The sequence below is a fragment of the Typopeltis vanoorti genome, chromosome 17, assembly GCF_054136105.1.
Source record: "Typopeltis vanoorti isolate ZY-2024b chromosome 17, IOZ_Tvanoo_1.0, whole genome shotgun sequence".
In the NCBI taxonomy this organism is placed as follows: domain Eukaryota; kingdom Metazoa; phylum Arthropoda; class Arachnida; order Uropygi; family Thelyphonidae; genus Typopeltis; species Typopeltis vanoorti.
The window spans coordinates 45967559-45992442 of record NC_143565.1 but is presented as its reverse complement, the minus strand read 5'-3'; the positions used below and the strand labels follow the sequence as shown (position 1 = coordinate 45992442).

General features: G+C 33.4%; 1 protein-coding gene across 1 annotated transcript in view; it reads right to left on the bottom strand.

Annotated features, from left to right (window-relative positions):
* Positions 1-17825, bottom strand: part of LOC150097357 (putative chitinase 10) — a 36282-nt gene extending 18457 nt beyond the window's left edge. The window contains exons 1-10 of the mRNA XM_090407148.1: positions 17704-17825; positions 13919-13988; positions 9673-9936; positions 7532-7710; positions 7277-7401; positions 7015-7138; positions 6579-6764; positions 2755-2874; positions 1760-2024; positions 1345-1651 (exon numbers count right to left, since the gene is read on the bottom strand). Of these exons, the coding sequence (XP_090263274.1) occupies positions 1345-1651; positions 1760-2024; positions 2755-2874; positions 6579-6764; positions 7015-7138; positions 7277-7401; positions 7532-7710; positions 9673-9936; positions 13919-13988; positions 17704-17724 (1661 nt within the window). The 5' untranslated portion in view covers positions 17725-17825. The remainder of the gene's footprint in view (positions 1-1344; positions 1652-1759; positions 2025-2754; positions 2875-6578; positions 6765-7014; positions 7139-7276; positions 7402-7531; positions 7711-9672; positions 9937-13918; positions 13989-17703) is intronic.
* Positions 17826-24884: the final 7059 nt, after the last annotated feature.

The window sequence follows — 24884 nt, the reverse complement described above, 5'->3', positions numbered from 1 at the left end:
AAACGCGTTAACGGAGATCGCTTTCTCTTCCCTTTTCTATCTCATTCTGTCTATTTTTCTTCACCTTCCGGTTTAATTCTGGTAATAAAAGATAGGATGTGCTTTATGTTTGGCACTGCACCCGATGTGAAGACGCCACTTTCAGCTGAACTGACGGATTTCAACTTGGGATGGTGGTTGAATGTTACATCAGTCCACCGAAATCCACCGTTGATTGCCTTTCGTAAATGGAAAGTTGATGGTGCTGCCGCAGCAGGAAAACGCCCTAGAAGGCAATCGACCCTCTCTGATCGCAATCGACGAGCTCTGTCTCGGAATGTCCGAGCGGACCTCGCAGTCAACCTGGAAAATGCTCCAGGGACATCTGTCAGCACTAGAACTATCTGCAGAGCTTCACGCCATGGCAGAACTGATGCGAACAAGCCAAACATCAGCCTCCCCCCCCTCTCCACAACGCTAAACGACGTCTGGACTGGTATCTTTCACACCCTTCCAGGGTCATAGATGATTGGAAAAATGGTTGTGTGAAGAGATGAATCATGCTTCCAAATGTTTCATTTTGATCTGGAGATTACCGGCAGAACTGCATCATTCCAACTGTCAAGTTTGGTACATTCAAATTTGGTGGATAATAGTATGGGGGTTTTTCAGCTGGATGGGGCTTAGTCCATTGGTGGACGTGCTCAAAACTATGACTCCTGAAGGCTACCTTAATATCCCGAACAACTTCATGCTTCCGACGCTGTGGAAGTACTTGGGCAGCGAACAAGTACTTCCACAGCGTCGGAACCAAGCATTTCAGCAAGACAATTCTCCCTGTCTTACGGCACTGGGTGTCCGAGATTGGTTTCCACAAAACAACGTTAAAGTGTTGAAAACTGGCTGGCTCATAGTCCATACCTCAGTCCCATCGAACATCTTTGGGACGAATTAGAACGCTGAATTCGATCCAGATCCGTCATCAGCATCAACAACAGGGGTTGGTGTCCAAATAGTTTTGTCAACATAGTGTGTGTATATATTTATATATATATATATATTATATATTTAATTATTTATAAATATAAATCTTTAAATAAGTTGGGAAAAAGCTCTATTATTCTCTCTTTTTGATTATTCAGTGCTTATTTCTCTTTTGAATAGAAACACAAAAATTGTCAGATATTATTGATTGATAACTTTTTTGTTAATTAGTAAACAGTCGGTACTTCGCCAACTGGTTCATAGATGGCAGAAGGATCGTAACAGATCAATGTGCCATTTTCTTTCTGACTAAAGTATGGCTTAAATATAGACAAACATTATTACTACAGTGATAAATAACTATCACTAATTTATTCCTACCTGTACGATGTTTCCGTGATTTCTCTAAACGGTCCAGATCCCACCATCCATCCTCCAATGGACAGCATAATCTTCAGTGTTGGATTCTTGGACTTCAAAGCCAGAACTCGGTCATACAATCCTTTGGTGACCCCATCCGAATCGTCCGCTTTTTCTGTAGGCGAAACTTTGTGATCCTTAATGCCACCAAAAGCAAAAATGATATGAGTACAGAGAAAGGGATCGATGAACTCGGGCTCAAACCTGCCATCTACCGGCCTTTTCTGGGACCAATTAGTGTAATAGCATACGACACGAGCGTTGGTTTCTAAGGGAAAATGTAAAAATTATAACAACATTAACAATGAATTACTATTTTGCATAGCGATTATTAATAGTAATCAGTAATTTAAAATATAAATATTAATAATTTTACCTGGATCAGGTATTTGGATGTCGTTTAACTTTTCAATAACTGAGTTCCTCTCTGGGACTATCACCGACTTTGTTGAAACCCTACGAGATTTTTGTTCAATGACCTGAACTGGTTTCGTCCGAGGTCTACTTGGCTTTTTCGATAATTCTTCACCTATAGCTCCAATTAGTGGGTATGTTTTGCTTCCACAGATTCCCTTAAAATCATCCATATCCACTGTCCATACCATAGCACCACCATAGTCATTCTCCAGAAGCCATTTCATCTGGAAGAAAAACGAATTGATACTTCATTATATATATATATATGTTATTTATATTAGATTCATGTTAAATTAGGTTTACTGTATTTTAAGTTAGGCTTTTTATTTTCAATTTATTGCCTTTTTATTTTTTTTTCATTCATTTATATTTATATTTATTTTATATTCATCTTATTTATATATGCTATTTTATACTTATACGTGTTATTTTAGATACGTTCTAAATACAGTTCGACAAAATGTAAAACAATAAATATTAGGGTTAGGATGGTCGCTTCTTATTTAGCATGCCGTGGGAATGCACTCGATCTCAGCAATGGTGAAAGACGGAAACCAGAAGCCTACCAATTTACAAAAAAAGGTTAGCTATAAGATTGCCTCTTGACCCTTTAAAATGGGCTTGAAAAAAGTTATAACTGCATTTTACAATTGATTATTTTTATTTCGTATACCAAAATTATTAAATTAAGGAAAAATTTAAAGAATTTATCGTTAATTATTTATTCAAATATATGAAATCGATTCACATTTTGTATTTATAGTAGTTGTTGAATTTTTAAAATTAATAATGGAGTTTAACAAATAAAATATTACTGCATGTGAGATCGAGGAATCAATGGATGGATAATAAAGTTTGTATTTGTTATAATTTATAATTCTTGCAGTATTTACTGAATTTAAAAAGTTTTATTATTTTATTTAATAATAATAATAATAATAATAATAAAAGTACCTTATTCCTGATGCTTCTTTCATCATCAAATCCAACCCATTGATCTCCTTCGTACGCGTATGGTACTTGTTGTTCTTCATCCCACCGATAGGTAGCGCCATTCTTCAGCCATTCACATATCTAAAAATTAAGAGTAATATATAAAAAAAAATATTAACATTGCACAAAAAAATTAATAAATAGTATACTAAAGTAGTTAATTTAAAAATACACAAGATTGCTTCAGTATTACTTTAATAAAGAAAAAGGGATTTCCATGAGGTAAATAAAATAAAAAAATATATAGTTTGTAGTCTTCCATTATATAATATAATATAATATAATATAATATAATATAATATAATATAATATAATATAATATAATATAATAATAATATCGTTATTACTTTATTCACATAATTGATACACAGTCAAAACAAGATATCATTTAAACAACAATTTGACTGGAGATAACGAACAATTCAGATTCTACCCAAGAATCTAAGAAAAGTCCGTCAGGTAGCGTCGTAAAATCTGGACTGTTCCAAGTAATGCTGTTTTTTGTAGATCCTATGGGGATCACTTCGTTGATGTTTAATTGCTGTAAATAGTTGGATAGCTTCTTTGAAATTGTGCCAAGTGCACCGATAACTATTGGGATAACTTTAATGTGTTTAAGCCATAGTCTGTCAACTTCGTTTGCCAGATCTCGATATTTAGTAATTTTTTCCAGTTCTTCGTTGTTAATGTTGTGATCACTGGGTACAGCGATGTCAATAATCGAAAACCTGTCGATGTTCGATAATTGTGATGTCGGGTCTGTTGTGTTCCAAATGCCGATGAGTTTGTATTCTTAAGTCCCAGAGAATTTTTACTGTTTCGTTTTTACAATACTGTCTCTATTTTATGCTGCCACCAGTTATCAGAAGTAGGAAAGCCATATTTTTTGCATACATGCCAATGTATGCAAAAAATATGCTTTTTGGCCACTTGATCATAGCGGTATTTATAGTCAATAGAGATTATGTTATTTCATTAATAATTATTTGTAAATCATTTGTTAATAATTGGTTGTAAACATTTAAATTGAAAAATATAGATGACCATTGGCTAAAGTAATTTTAGATAACAAGTAGACATTTTTCTCTCAGAAATTCAGACAACAATATAACATGCGCTGGCTGCATTCTCATCAATGCCTTAAAAGGATGAAGCAAGTCTCCATCTACAAGGATTGAAACTGGCATCCTACAGAATTTAAAAAGTTACTTAGAGGTATAAAAGAGATCCCTCAACTTTACTGATGTTCTGCTATTGAGTAAAAACCTATGTTTATGGTATGCTATTATCCTTGAACTACATGCATTCTCTGGCGTCTGTGAAGACGAAAAACCCGAGTTTCCAAAAGGAAAATGCTTCCGTTCTGCATACGACCAACTAACCCACCTTCATTGGAAAAGCCTCTAAAGATTTCTTTCTTCCTAGACGGGAATCGGACCCAAGTGTTTTCAAATAAACAGAAAATATCACGATGTCCTGGCGAGTGAGCTATGAAGATGCTTAAAAATAAATAAATAGAAAAAAATATTGGTATAAATCACGCTGGATATGGATATGTATAATGTTATGCATTAAGAGAAGGGCCACTATCCAGACTAGTTTCAACCTTTATTGAGTCTCTTCAGTGGGAGCCAGGTAAAAAATAAACTTTCAACATCTTTCTCTAAATCCAGAGTAATTTAATAAAAAAAAAGGTGGCAAACCTTTTGGCAACTCCTATAGGTAGAGATGACCTGCTATTGCTTCTGCATAGTATCTCCACCTCTGGGCCTGGCTCCCACTGAAGAGACCTCAATAAAGGTCGAAACCAGTCTGGGTAGTGGCCCTTCCCTTAATGCATAACATTAGACATATCCGCAAGGGGATGTGTTTTGCATTATGGGAGATACTGGGATAGGAGTGATGTTAGCTTGGTCCACCTTTGCTACGAGTTGCCCTGGTGTTGTACCACCTTACCCCAGTCCTGAAGATACTTTCAGGCGCAAACTTTGTTTGCTCACACTTCGATAAAGGATTAAACTAAACTTATTATAGTCTAACCAAGTGAAAAATAAACTTTCAAATCACGCTGGAGTTATAAGAAATGGGCATGCGTATTTATTTATTCCTTAAAAATGGAAAAAAAAAAAAAAGATTTATTTTTCTTGGAATATCTTGGAGAACAGATAGATGATTCAAAGAGATGACCATCTCGGATAGCCAATCCTTGATATTTGACAAATAATTATGAAATACTATCAAGTCGAATAAATACCAGGTTGAATGGTTTACCAATAGAATTTCATAAAAAATAGTTCTGGCTTTCATATTAACATATTTTTCTATGGAGGCCAAACTGAGTTTTCTTTTTCTCTTACTGCGATATATTTGCAGTTTGTAAATGATGTCGTTGTAATCACATCAGACAAAAACTCGGGATGAAAAATGTTTCGCACATTGAGTTCGTCAGAAGCTTCGGGCGCTTGTATAACCGGAAATAAAACGGTAGGCTGGATTTGGGCTACTGGATTTGGGCATAAACCGCCCATGAGAACTTTAGGTGTTCTTTTCAAATAATTCTGTTGTTTGAGTGATCAATAACAATTCTGTTGATCACTTAAAGGCGACTAGTACGTAGATTAAATGATTTGTTTTTATGTTGGCAGGACGGTGAATACTGATTATGAAGGCGCAGCACAAGTATGGAGACAATTTACGATGCTTCAAGGACTAGTGTCATTATTCCCTTTCTACCAGATAACAAGCTTCATACATACCTTACGAAACAAAGCTTAACACGTTCGTAGAAGTTAGATTTAAATTACCAAAACGACAAAACTTAGCGCAGGCCGTAATCTAAGAAAGTGGTAGAAACATTTAGCATTTCATAACTGAGGATGCTTTTTTTTATTAGACTGAAGAAGCAGCCGATGTGAGGTGTTTATGCTGGGAAAGACTAGAGGTAAATGCCAGTGCAAAAAAAAGATTTGTTTAGTGATTTGTACATTATTAAGGAATAATGGAAGGTGAAGTGAGATCTTTTTGAGTGAAAAAAAGGAGAACAGGAGTGTGTGTTGGTATACCACTGAAGATGACTACATTATCTTCAATTTCGATCATTGAAGATACTTATCCAAATTGAAGAAGGGTGTAAAAATGCTTTTCTTTCTTCTGGAATTCTTCCATTTTAATGTTTTTTTTTTATACAATAATCAAGGTGAGTTAAGTTCTAAATTGTTTGGGAGAGGTAAGTTTAGGCGTGCGCCCACAAAGAAGTTTTAACTCTGAATCAACATATAAGAGGGATGTTTAATATGTGAAATACTTCCTCATTTTTTATTTATAAAGTATTTAAATTTATCCTCTTTTTTTTCAATTAAATTAAACACCAGTTTAGTAGTTAGATAAGTCTTAATAACGTACCTTAAAAATCCATTCAAGTCAAATGATAAGATATATACATACATCCCACATAAATATAAATAATTACCTGCATATTTTAAATAAAATAAATTTAAAAAAAAAGACACGGTGTAACTTTAAGAATATAACACAAAATAAGTAAGTAGCAATAATATATGACTACTTTAGCACAGCCTCGTGCTTTAAAAAATCGAATTATAATCGACTTAAGCAAAGATGGACTTAAACGCTTCCTAAGAGCTATCCTGGTTATTAATAATAATAGATGACAATGCTAATGAAATTCTAAAAACATACACATGAAAAAATAAAGTAATAAAAATCATAAAATAGGGATTGATTTTAAATTAATAAAATATATTCAAATACATTTTCAAAAATACCTCATAATAGGAAAGAAAGCCAGCTTCTCTGGTGTATGTTCCTGGTGTGCCCCCTTCTTTAGCGGGAGCATTAAATCCGTTTATTTTGGAATTAGCCAACGTAAAGCTTCGTCCGTAAGTTGCCATTCCGACAATAATTTTGTCTTTTGGTGTTCCAAGTCTTTCCCACATCTTAACTCCAAAATCCTGTAAAAGCAATTAACAAGAATGAACAAAAAAGAATATTAAGCAATAATATATGACTACTTTAGCACAGCCTCGTGCTTTAAAAAAATTTATTTAAACATATTTTTAATATAAGTTAAAGAAAAAAATAAAATTAAGTAATTTAAGAAAGTTTTTAATTTTTTTTTTAAAATTTACGTTGTGTAAAATTTAAAATGGGTTTCAATTTACGTTTAATGCTTAATCGGATTTCAAAAATGTACGACATTACCATACATAGCTGTTTCTTCCATGTGGTTTCGTTAGCTGGTGCATACAGAGGACTGTTGTGTCCAGTTTGACTTTCCCATTTGCCATGGAAATCATACGACATGATATTAAGGAAATCGACATAACTGCAAAATAACAACACAAGATGGCGCTTCTGACAATCTGTATAATAATTCAGGGCATGACAGATTTTCTTATTAAAATTGACAAACTCTAATTGACAATACAATAAAAAATAAATAAATAAAAACGGAAATACCTACGCTGCCACAGCTGGTACGTCATATCCTGTTCTCACTGCTTCCGATCCAGCAGACACAGCCACTGTCAGTAAAAGTCGAGATTGTTTTTTATCTTTGGCTTCTTCTTCAAATGCCTCTCGAGTTTCCTATGACAACCAAATATCATTAAAAATTGTGCAAAATCGAAATAAACATTTGCTTGTTATTTCAAAATAAACTATAAAATCATAGATATTTAAATCTTCATTTCAAGAAAATTAGTTACTCAAAATGTACCTTCAGGAGGGCCACAAAACTTCGTTTGTCCTCTGGACCCCGAGGGTATTCCCAGTCGATGTCCAACCCATCGAAGGATCGTTCTCTTAAAAAGTCAATAGCGCTGAAGATGAATAATTGTCTGTTATATCGAGTGGAAGCCATGTCTTTAAACCTTTCTGTTCCAAACGACCAACCACCTAATAACAATAGCAGAGAAGGAATTAATAAAGCACATCGCGCGTGAAACTACGAGATTGTGCTTCCATTAATAGCCAGTAATGAATGATATGCCATGGGGAGGGGGGATTGATTCTCTGTGTTTTTTAATAAAAAAAAAGTGAAGGTATCTTTTTTAAAAAAAAATAAAATTTTAAATTTTAAGTGAAATATTTAAATTCAAAATATTAAAATATAATTCAAAAATACTTAAATAAATAAATATCATTTATTTTATTTATTTATTTACAAAAGGTCAAAGCTTTTTTTTTTTTTTTTTGCCCTTCTGTGTGTCGCCGCTCTTTGGATTACAGGTAACCTTCGTATAACGCAGTTTCGATATACGACGGTCTACAAACTGTAGTAACCCTTTATCTTTTCATATATTTTTCACCGCGCGACTTAAAAATCAAATTTTATCTTCGTTAAATTTGTGTCTGCCCGTATCCCACATGTAATTATAAGTAGCGAATTTATATTAGGGGAAATACCCCTTAGCATGCATGTGCGTCAATTGCTTACTGCATAAAGTGTTTATTGTTGAAAATTGTCTTCGTTTTCTGCCAGGAAATTGCATTAAAAATCATAAGTGTGTTCATCTCATGCTGAGCACTTTATTTTCTGGTGAGTTACATACAACACGTAATGCTTTTTTTATGTAAAAAAATATATATATATATTTATAGTAATGGCCACTTAGAGCGCTTTTGCGATATACCCGTTTGTTAATGGGGGTAAACCCACCCACTGTAAACTGCCAAGGTAACAATTGAATAAGACTGAAGATGCATTCGGTTTCGATCAGCACATGAGACTCACCTTCTTCATAAGTGCTCCAATCTCTTCAATAGTGAATTAATTGGTGGGGAAATTGATTTAAATGAGAAGGAACTGGTACAATTAATGCATTCCGTCGAACCAAATAGCGGAGAAAGTTCTGCCCAAGATTCTGATTGTGATGAATCCGTTAAAGAATTCAGTTTAAAGAAATTAGCAATAAGACTGGACTTGGCAAGAAAATTATTTTATAGATAATGATCTCTCAATGGAGCGCTCCTGAAAATTCACGAGACAATTGGATATTTGTTTAGCTCCGTATTATGAACTTCATAAAAAATTGCAGCATAGTGGTAAGCAAGGTCTTATTACTGACTTCTTGGTAACTAAACCAGCCGAAGTATGCAATGAGAATTATACAAATGATGTCCAAGAGATTTCAAGTGATGATGACGTCTGGACACTCGTAAATAAAGAACATCTACGAAATGTTAGTTTCGAAGAGAGTGATGACGATTAAAATAAGCACTTTATTTTATTTTGCCTAAAACATTTATGTATTATGTGCAATGAAGTTTACGTGCAATTTATAATTTTATGCTATGTATTTGTTTCGTTGTTTATGTTTTCTTAACTTACATGAATTACCTGAATTAAATAAAAAATATATTTTTGTTGGATATGTCATTGTTTACATAATCTTAAAAAAAAAAAAAAAACGATTTCGGAACCTAACCCTACTTTTTCTGTGATCTGAGTCTCGCATAACGCGATTTATATAACGCGGCATTTCTATGGAACCTAACATCCGCGTTATACGAGGGTTACCGTATATTGTACAAAAAAAAAAGATAGTTATCGAAAACTAACGCCATCTATTAGTGATTATTGAAAAGAATCAAAATGCAATTATTTTCATTTCCTTTACAATGTGTTCTTAAAATTACATTTACATTTTACAGAATGAAACTCGGCGTTTACTTCCTACATAGAACAAAATATAAAAATCTTTCTGATGGAAGCTAAACGTTTTTATGTGAAAATACTCTTAATCCTTACAGAACTGTTAAAAAGATATATGGTTTCCCTAAAAATAATACAATATAAGAAATAACACAAAAAATATATCATAGGGTCTCTTCAATCATGAGTGCGTTTTTACCTACCTACTGCCAACAGGACTTTCAATTTCGGATTTTTCTTTCTTAAATCTGTAACCCTCTCATATATCCCTTTCTTTCCATCCTTACTTTCGTCCAACGTATCAAATGCCGAGAGTCTATGTTTCTTCATCCATGCAAAGGCGAAAATAATGTGCGTACAATGATGTGGATCGATATCTTCAGGGTAAAATTTCCCTGTTTTGGGTCTATATTGGGACCAATTAGTATAGTAGCAAACAATCTTCTTGGTACCGCCACTAGAAGAGCCTGAAATTTATAAAAACAGAATAATAATCTATGTAGTAGATAAAATGAGAGAAATTTAACTATTCTGCCTCAATAATAATAATAATAAAAATTGCGTCAGTTATCAGTTATGTTTAATTTAATCACCAGATGGCGTAAAAATTTGCGTGCAAAGACACCTTTTAAAAAAAATACGAAATTCACATCAAATAACAATTACGCTTAATTTCCTCACTAGGTGGCGTAGTGCTTTATGCTCAAAGAAGTCCGAAGAAGACTAGTTTTGTGTAAGATATTTCATTGTTTACTGTGTTGGAGCTTCCAGAGAATCATCTTTAGGCTGGCATTTTTTTCGTTAACTCAAAGCGCGTGTTTGAGAAGCTTTTAACAGTGTCCCAGTGACCTATAGCACCTCTTCTATATGTTGGGCTCAGCAAAAGCTACTGTATCATGGTAGGTTTTAAACGCAGGAAATATTTACGTAGGATAACCCACAACATAACAGGTTTCAGAAATAAAGGGGAAAAAAAATTTAAATTGAGGACGATCACAATTTATTATTATTGAGTTTAAAAATAAAATTATTAATAATAATATTTAAAAAAAAGCACTTTTCAAATTTGGAAGATATATTTAAGTTGACAGATTGATTAGAGTTGAGATAACCTCATTTTCAGATAATATTAAATCCTCTCCGAAGATTTATAGTTTATTACAGTAATTATACAAAGTATGTGTTGCGCCATCTACCGACAAAAAACAAAAATATGTGCTACCAGCTAAAAAAAAAAAACTATTAAATTCTTTCTTGATTACTAAGCAATGAAAAAAATGGATTTTAAATTGCATCGCTGAACTACTCCATTATCTGGATAGCATATTTAATAAGCTATCATCCATTGGCATTTTTCTGGCTGGGTGTGGCTCGCTAAACAAAATTGACTTCATTGTTTTTTTTTTTTTTTTTTGGAATTAATATTAATGGTTTTGGGAAGCGATTGAAAGGTAGAGAGTTTAAGGGCCTACAGATGTGTGCTAATTTCGATATCAACGTTCTACAACCACGAGATAATCAAACATTATTGTTTACGATGCAAGATTTGCGCAGAATGCAAATTAACAATCATTAAAGTGTATATGCCATTTGTTTTTCATAAACTAATTAGCCTGTTGACCATTTTTACAATCTCCCATACTTTTTCTTATTTACATAAGTGAACGTTCTCGTACACGTTGTTGTATCCTAAGGGCTATCTTACTTGTCCGAAGCAAAACCAGTGATTACTGATAATCGTGTTACGCCATCTCGTGACCAAAAGTGAAACTATAAGATTATTTTTTCCCTCTTTTCTTTATAATCTGTCTAGGACGGTATCTGACCTGGGTTAATTATTACACGCAGCTGGACAAGTTGAGGTTTTTATCATCTTCTCTAATAAACAACCATTATGTTCGTCATGCCCCCATTATCAGAACACTTTCACTGCATCCTAGCTTCCGTGACTGAGGAAAATTAGACTTAAGAGTTATAGTCTCGCAACCGGTGTCCACATAAGTCTCCGGCTTTCACACTCGTCGGCACAAAGATTACGGCGTGTGACAAAGCGAGCATGTGATACGATTTTCGATGAAAGTTGTTCATTGGTTTGAAGAGAAATACCAGGGGGGAAAGTGCAGCGACACCTAGGGACAGATATGTGACCTAATTTCCTTAGTAGATGTGCCTACAAGATACAGATTAAGGAAATGTTGTGTATTCTTATTCTATCAAGATGTATATCGTTGAGGTGGAGTTGGGAGGGTATTCAGGATTGCCTTATGTGGTGGATAAGTTGTATAGCGGCCCTGGATCTCTGATTTTAAGGAATCACAAAATAGAGCGAGAGTCAATACTCTGGTGACTTTTGCCATGTTTTCAATATTACTAGCGTGTGTATGTCCAAATGCTTTTACGATTTTGTGGGTGTCAGGGGGTGGGGAAGACTTGGGTGTATTTCTTTAGTACTTCTGATTTTCGGTTATTTGAAAATTAATTTTAAAACAGGGTAATTTCTAAATTACACGTTATTAATATTTTCGTATGAAGTTAGATTTTGTTTACAGATGTAATACGTTTTGTAAAGAAAAAAATAATAAATTCTTTTAATACGGTGTTTTTTTTTGTTTTGTTTTTTTCAAAGAAAGTAGGTGGAATTCTTTTACCCTAACTTTTTAGATTCAAGTATCAATGTATTTTCGCTAAAAAAAAACAGTAAGTAAATAAGTGGTCTATTTCTCTCCAAGTTTGCTTTAAAACAACTCTGACATTGTAGACGTCTGTTATCGTGCGAACTGCAAGTACGGTAGCTCCACCTGGAATATTAAAATAACAACACATATCCAAAATGATTATATTACCTAAACAATGATGTAAAAGTCTTCAGTGTATTTTTTCTTAGAGAACAGAAAAAAACAATAAAAATATCCCTTACCATGATTTGAAATGGATATATTTCAGTATGAAACAAACTTATTCGTTCATATATGGGTGGGTCCGTGAGGAATGTGGGATGCACTTCTTATGATTCTTTAAATGATGAATTTTTCTTAATGTAATCTTTTTTTTTTTATTTTTTATTTTTTTATTTTTTAGTATAATGACCTTTGGTTCGATAAAGGTTCCCGATCCTTGCTGTTTAACACCCCTGTAGTGTGCTAATTATTCTTCGTTCAGTGTTCCTTTTAGGCGAATTTTCCTTCTCCCATTAACTGCCAAAAGCAATGGAGACAGAGAAAGAGTCCAATGGTCACATGACCAATCGAGCAAAAGTAAACGTGCCATCAGAAGTAAAAAAAAAAAAAAAAAAAATCTGTATTAATCAGGATCGTGCAGAAAGGTCAATTTCCGGGTCAAAGACCTTACACAAAGAACCTTTCATCACTCAGAGCTGATGGCAACACTATCGATTTTTTTTCATCTGTTATTGGTTCCCATACATCAATCAAATCAGCTACTTAAAGAATCGTAAGGGATGCATTCCCCCCCCCCCACACACACACACACACGCGCACTCACTTCCTCTCTAAATAAAATCGACACAATGTGAACAAGCATGACCTGCTATTCGGCTGCCGTCGGACGGGCCACCCAATGCAGACACCGTTACTCCGACAAATTAACGCGGAAATAGATGAAGTCGTCTCTTCCCACCTGCAGTTAATTGCAGCGCGAGCCAGAGGAGCCTCCCTTCCCTGTTTTCTATCGAACCCTCCTGTCTCATTAGGAAATATCGCCTGCAATTGACTTGCAGGAAGTTAATGAATTATAAAGCGGCGTTCGTTTATTCAGTAGAAAGTAAGAAGCGAGAAAATTAACCTCATTGTAGGTTCGATTACATTTATAACATGCTATCTGAAGCTGTCTAAACTTTTCATTGTATGGCTGCTAATGAAATGGTCGGCACGTGCTCTTCTCAATTGTACTTTTCACTTTTGGCATAATGCCAGCAGAAACAATGGTGAAAAAAAAAAAAAAAACTGTACTCTAATTGCAAAAAAATCCTCAACAATTCACTTTTTTTTTTTAATTTAAATTTGACTATTCGCAGATGCAAAGCATTTCGAAACAATACCAAATAATTTACTTCTGTTATTGGATGAGAGAATTTTATGAAACTGGTTAATTTAGAAAGCCTTTTTTTTTTTATCATTTATTGAGTCTTTCAATTCTGGTTTTAATCAGACCATTTTTAGTGGCAAAATTGTCTGCAGTACATACGCAACATAATTCCTGCTTTGTGCAGCGTATGACGTCAAAAATGGCTTTTATGATGTCACCACACAAGAATGAGATTAGGAAACACGCCTTTTTATGACTGTAATCCCATAAGTGTTATTATTATGATTTGCATTATTTTTATGGTCTAATGAAATAATAATAATATGTGAATATGCAGAAGTTAACATTTATTTAAAATATTTAAGGCACGTCAGAAGGAAGGGAAAAAAAAAAAAAAAAACTTACTTGCTTGTGGTCTCTGAGTGCAGATGGGATAGATACAAGAAATGAGAATCAATAGGAAACAACAGGTACCCTATAAGATAAATACATCAAAATCAATAGACAACACATCACAAACAATAATAATATTAAAGATATTAAAAATGTAATGTGTGTGTGTGTGTGTGTGTAGTTTTGTCTGAAATATATGATGTCAGTAGCGCACTCAGGATTTAATCTTGGGGAGGGGGGGGTCGCGAGTTGAGTACAGTAGACGATGTGAGAATATCGTCTACTGTACGCATCGCATACGATGCGTACAGTAGACGATCGCATACACTACGCATCGCATACGACCTATGACTGAGCATTTGCAATGCTCGCTAATTCATAAAAATAGAAGACACAACATAAATAAAAAAAAAGAATTTTAATTAGAAAAAGATTTTTGGGAAATTTTCTAGTGTTTTTTTTTTTTTTCCTTTTTACTTGGGGGTGGTCAGGCTCCCCCTCTGGGTGCGCCACTGTATGACGTTACAGTTGGTTGGCCGAGTGGTTAGCACGTCCGCTCTCCAGTCAAATGGCCGCGGGTTCGAATCCCACTAGGAGCATGGATGTTTGTGATTGTCTGTGAAAATACTAATAGTTGTTGCGGTATGCGGTAGATGGCGTTGGTGTAGATGCGGTTAGTTGTAGATGGAGACAGAGAGTTATAGAGCAGATGCCCTCCCTCGATGAGTCCATAGACTCCCTGGAGGAGTCTATGGACTCATCGAGGGAGGTCGACAATGCAGGCGGGCGCCATTTTTTCTCTCTTTATTTTTTGTTTGTTATATTTTAAAAATTCCGTACGTGGAAAACTTAAACCTTCAGATAAAATGGAGTGTTCACGAACTTCCTTGATCTACTAATTAAGCAAGTTCGGTACGAGTTAGTGCTTCAGCAAACAACCCTGTGAGAAAATTGCGAACGCTTCTCCGTGACCTAATAATGCCTTCGTCACTTGTCAAATGCGGGCGTAATTTGAAGGTGGTGAAATTCAATTCTCGGCGATTGGGGCATCTTCGCTACACCTCCAGCAGTGTTGTCACCGTCTTAAACTATTAAGTGATTGCATCTTCTTCGAGTCCATTTTGAACATCGTGATCGCAACCGGAAACACCAGTGGGTCGGTTTTTTACATTCCCCTGTTCTTTCCCTCTCGCATCGAGCAAGTTTTCTAGCAAGATCGTGCTGAAGATAAGGAAAGAAAGTATGTATTGTTTAGGGCTAACCCCTTAAAAAAGGGGGAGAAAAAAAAAACTAGTTTTTCGGAGTGATTTATTCTCCACTGGGCACCCTTGAAGATGTAATTTCCTGCTTTAGTGTTCCCCCCCCCCCCCCCGAAGGAAGAAAAGACTCGAATACTGTCAAGAGATCAATTCCATGGGTGGTATAATAGCCTTCACGGATTAAGAAATGAGCGGAGGTCAACCTCTCGTGCTAAAGATGAGAACGGATGGTGGAATCGTGGGAAGGAATCTCAATTCGATAGCACTCAATAAATAATTCAAAAACGGGCATTTTGAGAATGCAAACAGAGCTATTATGATATCAGAGAGAGAGAGAGAGAGAGAAACAGAGCTGGCACTTCGGATGACTCGTCGAATTGTAGGTCAGCACAAGCATGCAGGTGCGTTTACTGTTATTGTTTCAGTTATCAAGTCATTTTCTTCACAATTAAATAAATTCAGTTCCCAATAATAATAATAATAATAATAATACAATAGAAAACTCTAATTAAATGGAATAATTTTTATTTTAAAAAATGTTAACTTCCAAAATAAAAATAATTAAAAAAAGGCATATTTAAATATGATTTCTGAAAATCTATTTAAAATCACCTTTTCTTATTTAGTTATTTTTTATTTTATTTTTTTTTTCATTTTTTCGTTATGTGTAAAAAACAGACCAGCATCATCACAGAAAAAGAAACAGAAAATCATAATTCACTTTCTGCAGCTCTGTACTTTAATAATAAAGATAAAACTCAAAATTATAACATAGGATTTTATGGATCCATTCATATTTTATAGCTAAATTTGGAAAGATACATTAAAAGCTTTTGAAATTTTCCAATAAGCTTGTGACTATTGGCATCGGAATTGCCTTGGTATGCACTACTTAAAAGATAGAAGCCCGTATGTTCGCTTTTTATTAGTATTCCAATTTGGTTTTATGCCAAAACTTACATTCTCATACACTATTTGCTAAATTTTGAAATATTTTTAATTTTCTCAATATTTTCTATAAAATATAAATGCATCCATAATATTATCAATTTTTGTTCTTTTATAATAAATTAAAATCATTTAACTATTTAAATTAGTTTAATTATTTATTAAGCTAAATGAATTTAATGTAAATAATATATAAATTTAATTTAGTTTATAATAATCGATTGTTTTTTATTTTGCATTGCAATGAAAAATAGGGTCTTTCATGTCGTTCGTAGTATTCGTAGTATAAAATATAAAAAAATATATAAAATAAAATATAAAAAATATATATATATATAATAAAATATTGCCCTTTGCGAGCAGAAGTTTAGAGGGAGAAGATCTCCCCTGATATTCGCTTTAAACTGCTGGAATGTGCTATCCTTAGGGAATATTGATGAGGAACACTGTTCCAGAGATTAGAGATAAGATGGAATGAAAGAGAAAGAAGAAAATCTGGTTTGACGAATTTACAAATGGACTGCGAATGGATGTAAGCTGTCAATGTTCGTGTTATTACAGACCTCGGAAAGCTGACGAATGGTGGACTCAAAGCGAATGGAATAGCGCCCTAGAAAAAGGAAAAACCATAAAGAAGAAATGGGCTATCTGTAAGACAGCAGATGAAATGAGAGAGAGAGAATAATGTATTAGCAGAAGTGTTTTTTCTGGTTAGCATCAAGAATTCAGAGGTGGATTTTTGATATTTCAAACGTGAGAACAGTTTTATAAACCTGATGAATTTGGAATTTATATTGCTAATAGCTGTTCTGGTGAGACGCTGCCTTGAACCACAAATTTGTTGGAGGCTGTAGATGTGATGGGCTTGTGCCAGGAAAGACTACAGGGGTGAAAGTCAACTTCAAGAATTCAAATGTAATATTCAAATGTAAATGTAATAGTCTGGAGAACTAAACTCAAACAAGTACAGCAATGAAGGGGAAAGACACATAAAAGGATGAGTTTTGTGCCAGCGTTCTTATATAGTGATGACGTCATTGATTTTACAATGGTAATTGTTGACTTATTCAATGTGAACAGTTTATTATGAGTTTGTAATAATAAGGGAACATTTTCCACTCGTGGTCCCTTTCCTATTGCATGATAACATTTACGCAAGCACACGATCGTACAGGAAAATGTGATTTATTTGTTTATTTCATGCTTGCTTTTTTTTTTTTTTTTTTGCAAATTTCATAGCAGCATCAACCGTATTCTTCTGTATAATCTCTCTCTGTATGTGAAAAAAAAAAAAAAAAGACAATCTTCTAACAAAACTACTTCATCCATGAATCATAGAAGAAACTATCGCAATTTCCAACCTAATGAATTCGATTTTTTTTTTTTAATTTCTCTTAAATAAAACGCCATCTGTGAATCAGATAACAAGCTAGTATACGCTTGCCTACTTATAGAAATGTTACAAATACAATATTCTTACCGAAATGTATTCATCTATGAATTTAGATCAGAATTATCACGCATTTAAAAATAAATAAATAGATAAACAAATAAATCGTATAATATGCAGAAATGTAGAGTTATAATTACCTGCAAATACGTGGGAAACATTCCGTAGTGTGAATTAAATCAGAATTAGAATGTAGTCGGATACGAAAGATGTTGCATTAAATGCTATGAAGGAACAAAGAAAACAGAAAGAGAGGAATCCCGTGAGATTCATCGCGATGACTGGCGAATAAGAGAATTGCGCCAATGAACCAGGAAGTCGGCATTTAAGATCTCCAAGATAAATCGCTCTGATTTTTCTTTTCTTTCCTTTCTTTTTTATTACACCTTCTTAAACAGTCATCACGATCACACACCTGAAACACTACCTCTTCCTGGTGATGCACTGGCCTCATCCCTTTCATATTCCTTCATCCAGTTTTTCCTTCTTAAAGTTGCAGTTCAGACGAAATGGCCTACTTCTACACACACACACACACACACACACACGCACAGGTAAAGCAAGTAGAACGAATCGCCGTTTGTTTTTATTTCGTAGGAAAGTGTACTTAGCTTGTAATGTTTATTTATTCATTGTTTTCTTTACCTTGTACTCACTTCAAATAAACAGAATTTTTCTTGCATTATAAAGTTATATTAGTAATGCGAGATTAGCTTTCCGATATATATGTTTAAGATCATATGTTGAGTTATTAAAAAAAGAAAAGGAGACTGATAATTGAAAAAACAAAGCGAGAAAGAATCAAAATAAATAAATACTACTCATAAAGTCATTGAAGCTTAAACGTATTTGATTCAGATATCAAATTTCAAGCAGAAGGACACAAAAACCACAATTATTGTATTTACTTATCCGTATAACAACAATAGCTTGCAATTGGTTGTGGTGAATTACACAAGCTAGTTTTGTTATAGTCTTGCGATATTTATGCACTGTTGTTGTTTTATTTCCTATTGCCAAGCGATGACTGGATAACAACAATTACTGAACACCACGACAGATAAATACCGGAATGTCTTTTGCAACAATTAAATCTTAACAATGAACAATCAACTTCTGTATGAAATCTAAAACAATATTTATTTATTTTTAGATATCACTAAAATTCAATGAATTAATTTTAACATACTATATTAGTTAAATTTTAAATTCCTTATAAAACCTGGAATATTTCTAATTACACGAATTGTGATAATATGAAACAAGGCTGTCTGTCTATGGCTCGCTGGCTATTTTAATCTATACCTTCAAGTCAGTGGAGAAATCTACTTAAAAAGATATCTGTTAAAATTGAAAACATCAAAAATTTGACCTCACATAGCTACTAATTTCATTTATTACTAAAAGATTAAAAGTACGTGGAGAATACCATACCCTTTTTTGTAATTTGTAATGTTAGGCCTAACGTCATAACTAGGAACGTCTTTTATGGGAAGTTGCATGTCATTTTTCTGCAACTCAAATTAGGTTAATTACTGTTTCATTAAGTTGCTCAATTTCGTAACAGTCTACCCGGAAAAATGTAATTCAATAGGCGAGATAAACCAATCCATCATACTTCTTACAATAACAATGATATCGTCATTCCGTAAAAGCCGTTTTAATTGTCACTGAAATGGTAAATGGCAAAGTTACCGTCATGAGCTTTTCCTGATTAATCCTCTATTAAGCGAATGCTTCTTATTTTATCTTTTCTCAATCCTCGTGTTGTTATGACAAGTATTCATCTTACCCGCCTTCTTAGCTGGCTAACATTGTGAAAGTATATTCACCGTAAAAAAAAAAAAAAAAAAAAAAAATCAGCTAACGCCTTTTTTTTTTTATTCCCGTATAGAGGGAATAGGCGAGGCCATTAGCCCATTCACCGTCTTGGATAGTAATTTCCTAGGAGAAAAACCTTTCTGTATGAGACCAGTTAACTTATCTTTAATTAAACAGCCCTTATAAAGATACCCACGATGTTCTAGAATCGAACCCAGGTTTTTTTTTTTTTTTTTTTTTTTTTTCCCCACCCAAAGAGCATCATCTCTAACGATTGAAATAGAGAATGCTTGACATCTTTGAACGAGTAACTCCCTTCGGAACTTCCCTCATATCTGATTGTCCTTCATTCACTCTAATTTCATTAATTGTATTATTTAAGATAGTTTTTTTTTTTGTTGTTGTTGTTATTCATAAGCAAATGTTTCTCATGAGCATATAAATATCTGAAATATCAGCTAAAGATGAACTCAGTGAAATGATACCCGGAAAACGTGTAAGATTAAGCAAGTCTAATCAGTATTGCAGACAATTTTGTTAGTTTTAGTTAATTGATTACTTGGAATTAGCCAAAGCATCTATGAAGTCAGTATCTTATGTTCATTAATTGTGTGTGTTTTTTCAGATAGGTTTGCTTCTTTTGAGGGATGAAAAATATCAGTTTCTGGAGGGAAATCTTCTCCTCTTCCGTCTGAAATCGCTTACGCGCTCAAAACAAAAATCTTATAAATGTTCTTCACGTCACTTCCTAGATGGAATTGAAACTTTCATATAACCCTAACATACATCTGAGTATTAAGCAAAAGCATTAACCAATAATAATAATAATAAAAAAGCTGCTCATTGACAATTGACAATTGACATTTATGTCTTTAGGGGTGAAGCAAGATGCTTTTCATATTCCCCGCTATCTGTTGTGGTTGCAGTGAAGGTAAAATTTATGAGCAGAATGCTCGCCCTGATTGAGCATGGAGATTATGCATCACTAAAGGAGGCCAATATAGCTTTTGGTCTTCTGTATTTGAATATGTCCGTTGGATCGTATGCTGTAGCTTGTTGAACCAAATCGTTGGGATGTGTGGACGTCTTTAGGAAAAACTTGGTGGCTAAGGATCGTAGAAAAGAGAAGATATAGGGAATATTTGTGTCTCTGTGGAGTTGAGTGTTTCTAACATACCACGGGGCATTCAAAATCATTCTCAGGCACTTGTTCTGCACTCGCTGTATTTTGATGATGTTAGCATTAGAGGTGTGGCTCCAGGCCGGAGAGGCATAGGTGATTATAGGACGAATCGTCAACTGGTATAGCTGCAATTTGATTCTGTTGCTGAGCTTGCTATTTCTATTAATTAGCGGATAGATCTGTGCTATGGAAAGCTGCTCATTTTCATTGAAACATAAATTAAAATAAATGTATTATAAAAATAAAATGGTGTTTAGAAATTTATCTTTGTTTTTAAAATTCTCTGAAAAATAATTGAAAATATCTTAAAAATTTAAATATATATTAAAAAATAAAATTTATTTTATATAAAAATATCGTATTTATTTTGTATTATTTATAATCATGATTTGTTAATTATATTATATAAGAAATCGTTTCCAAGTCCTACCTACAGCTCTATTAAAAGAAACAAAAATAGACAATACAAAATGGCCACCTTCTTACAAACTTACTCTTTCTTAATTTTATAAATTCAGTTATTGCTTAGTACGTTAACCTTAACTACGTCATCATGGACTTTTATGAAATAAATATTTAAAAAGTTTTTATTATAAATGTATATTCATTTATTTATAACAAACTTTATATTGGATTACCGTAGTATTATTTCTAATACTATTTTAATGAGTATTAGAAAGAAGTATTTAAATTAGTATTGTTATTTTATAAAAGATACTATTTAAAATATTTAAATAATATTTTTATTTAAATCTTTAAAATAAATTAAAATATTAAATATTTTACATTTTACTATATCGTCGTATCTATTTTAGCGTATTTTAAAAGATGTTTCAGTGGTTATCTGGTGTAATTATTTCAATTATGCTAACTATAACATTGGCAGTAGATGGAGCCGACTCTGGTACGTGGTGTGCTTCAGAGTTATAAAATGCGCCCAATTCTTCCGCAAAAACGCAAGCTGGGAGTGTCACTCACTAAACATTCCGATGCGGAGATAACAATATCATGAAGTTGATATGCGATTATCGATGGCTCGTTCACACTTGACTTTCTAGCATGGGAACGAGTTCTTTTTTCGATGTCTGTCACGTCCGAGTGTTCCCACAGTGTAACTTCGCAACACTTGTAACCGCACAAAACAAAAGGAGATAAATATCGATGCCTAACTACCAGTTTCGATAAGGAACAAAGAACTATTAACTGATGACAAACTGTTGATGATCTTTTGTACATGTATCTAGCAATTGTTACTGCCTTTTTTATTTCTTTTTTTCTGGATTATGTGTCATTCATTTTCCAAAATGATATCTTAATCACTAAAAATCACAAACCAATATTATATCGGTTTTCAAAGGATGTTTACAAGTAATTTTTTTTTTTTTTTCGTATTGTTCAAAGCATTCTCCTGAGAATAAAACCCGCTAATATCCGACCTTATAAGATCTACTTTCCATTGCATTATCCCTCTGTAAATCCTCAACGTATGCACTTTTTCAGAGTTTGATATTTCTGGAATTCCAAGTTGTGTATGAATAGAATTTCAGGCTTGAACTGCAGTGGAAAATAACAAAAAAAAAAAAAAAAAAGTCTAACAATGAAAATTAATCTAACAATGAAAATGCGATAAAAACAAGCAAACTTAACTGTTATTTTTAAAGAATTCAAAACTTATTAGCGGGAGAGGAAATTGATAAATACAGAACACTACTTGATTCTTTACCTCTCTCTCTCTCTCTCTCTCTCTAAACATTTCTGAATGGTAGTCATGACAACAATGGAATTAACATGTTATGTCGGTTTCTTTGGTTGTATGCAATTAGAGGTCATTGTTATGTTGCCATGGTGATTCACTAGCCACAGATAGAACTTACATGACAATTATATATATATATATATATTTTTTTTTTTCTTTACTAATGCTATAATTTTTTTTTTTTTTCAGGAATGGACACGTGTGACATTGCATTTTGTAACGGTAATTGTGTTAACATAACTTCATCAGAATGATATAAAACGAAAAGAAAAAATTAAAAAAAAAAAAAAAAAAGAGCTGTAAACAAGATCTTTAACGATAAAAATGTCGTACTAAACAAAGGAATATAGAAAAATAAAATGTCTCTAAAAATAACTCACCTACCTGTTAAGCAACTAGAAAAACAAATTTAAAATATTTATGTCAAACAGCACGCCTCTAACTGACAAAGTTCGTCACTTCTTAGCTATTTCTTTCAAAGTCAATGGGAGAAAAAAGAAAAAAAAAATAGAAATAGAACTTCGCTTTTTTGGGGGGGGGGGGTTCAGTGTACTTGTGACTGTACCAATCTACTAACGATATCTGTATATTAGAAACTCGTTTACAGTCAAAGCACAAGAAAAAAATAATAAATATCGGTGTCCAGAAGTAGTATTGAATTTAAAAATGGAAATTCGGAGTGGGGAGGAGTTAAGATTATTAATGACGGGTGCTGAAGACGAAAAGCATATATTTCAAAAAGTTTTTTCGTTTGTTAAAACCGGAAATGGCTGTTTATCTTCGACCTCTGACTATTTTTCAGGTCAAATTCGCATAACTTTTATCTCCTACGGGTATTCTAATTGTTAGCAATTATGAGAACCCTAAAGCTTGTGTTAGGTCGAGTTTCTTTAACTCGGTCGACCTTACGTGCCAGAAAGTGAAACTGCGACACGCATTTCCGTTCATGCTAACTACAAATATTGGACTGCTAATGAGAAGCGGTATTCCCAACGTTTTCTTTTCTTTCTTTTTTTTTTTTCTTTTTCACGTCCGTCTGCGGTTTTACTAACAATGGCATGGTACCGCTCTTCTCCTCCCGCCACTGTGTCACTAATACGCATTGGAAATGTTGACAACAAAATCACTGTTAACGTCTTAAATGTGTACGAAGTCAAATGAACCATTTAATGATGCATTACAGCAGTCTGAAGACGTTGATATGGTTGAAAGAAGCCTTCAAGTTAATATAACTACCTAAAAGACAATTCTACTGCTAGTTAATGCTGCAATTTTATATAATAAACAATAAATCAAAAAATGACGGTTGATTTCTATTAAAACATTCAGCTAACTTTTTTTGATTAAGTTCTCTTATCAATGACGTAACAATACACTTATTTTTAATTCATCAGTTAACAGCATAAAATCAATGTCAATTTCTCTTTTGTTCCGTATAGCACATGATGACGTCATAAGCTACAGTTAATTTTGATTCACGAGAAAAACAATAAAACAAAAAAAGTGTGAATTTCTTGTAACAATTTTTTTCGAAAAGTTTTTGAAACCGTACATGACAACACAGCGAATTCTTTCAGTCCTGTTTTTTAACTTGAAATTCGTGTGATTACAAAATGAGGCCATTTCTGTTATATATCTGATTACAAATGACACAAGCCTATTTATTGATTGTGAGTAACACATACCTCATTAAAGTGTACAGAATTGTTTTCCTGTATGATAAAATGTAGTTATTGTAAACAATAGCATGAGGTCACCGTTTCGAAGGTGACACACCTAAGGACTTCATAAAATTTCTTCATCCTATACAAAAACTCTTCTGACTGGACGAATTTTCTTTAAAAGTTTCATTTTTATGTGTTCGTTATTACATTATCGCTCATATTGCATATTATTCTTAGGTTCATGTTTATTTGAGTCGCTTAATTAATTTTTATTAATATTTTTCAAGGAATTCCAGTTTTTTTTATTTAAACTGTTGTTTGATATCAACTTAAATCGGAAAACTTTCATACGTAAATTATTGAAAATAAGATGAAACAAGGAAAGTTAAATCACCTATAGCCTTAGATTTCTTAGAACAAACAGTCCTTAAAAAAAGTACAGAACTCTTGTAGTTCTAACTAACCTTCTGAAACGTAGCAAGTAGCCGAGTCTTACATCTTAGGGGAAAGCCGCTAACTGATCTCATGGCTATCGACGATTTCACAGTATTGGAAAAACACGGCTTACAACTGCTGCCATCTTGTGATCCTAAACCCTAATAGTCGTATTGTAGTTGAAAGAGTGCGAGCTCTACTGTGAATTTTCTGAGATTTGGAGTTAAAGGGGTTTTAACGAGTTTATGGGTTTTAACTGAACAACTGCCTTTCCTCTGGTAGTGTAAGAATATGATGCAAGAAATGTTGTCACAAGGCTACATAAACCTCCTCAGAAAAAAATGTTTATGTTTATATTAGCGTTAAACAGCCTATAAAGTCGAAAAAACATGTTAAGTTCATTTGCTTTAAAGTTCAGGCATATTTTCTACACATCTCATGTGCTTGGTTTAAATTTTCCAA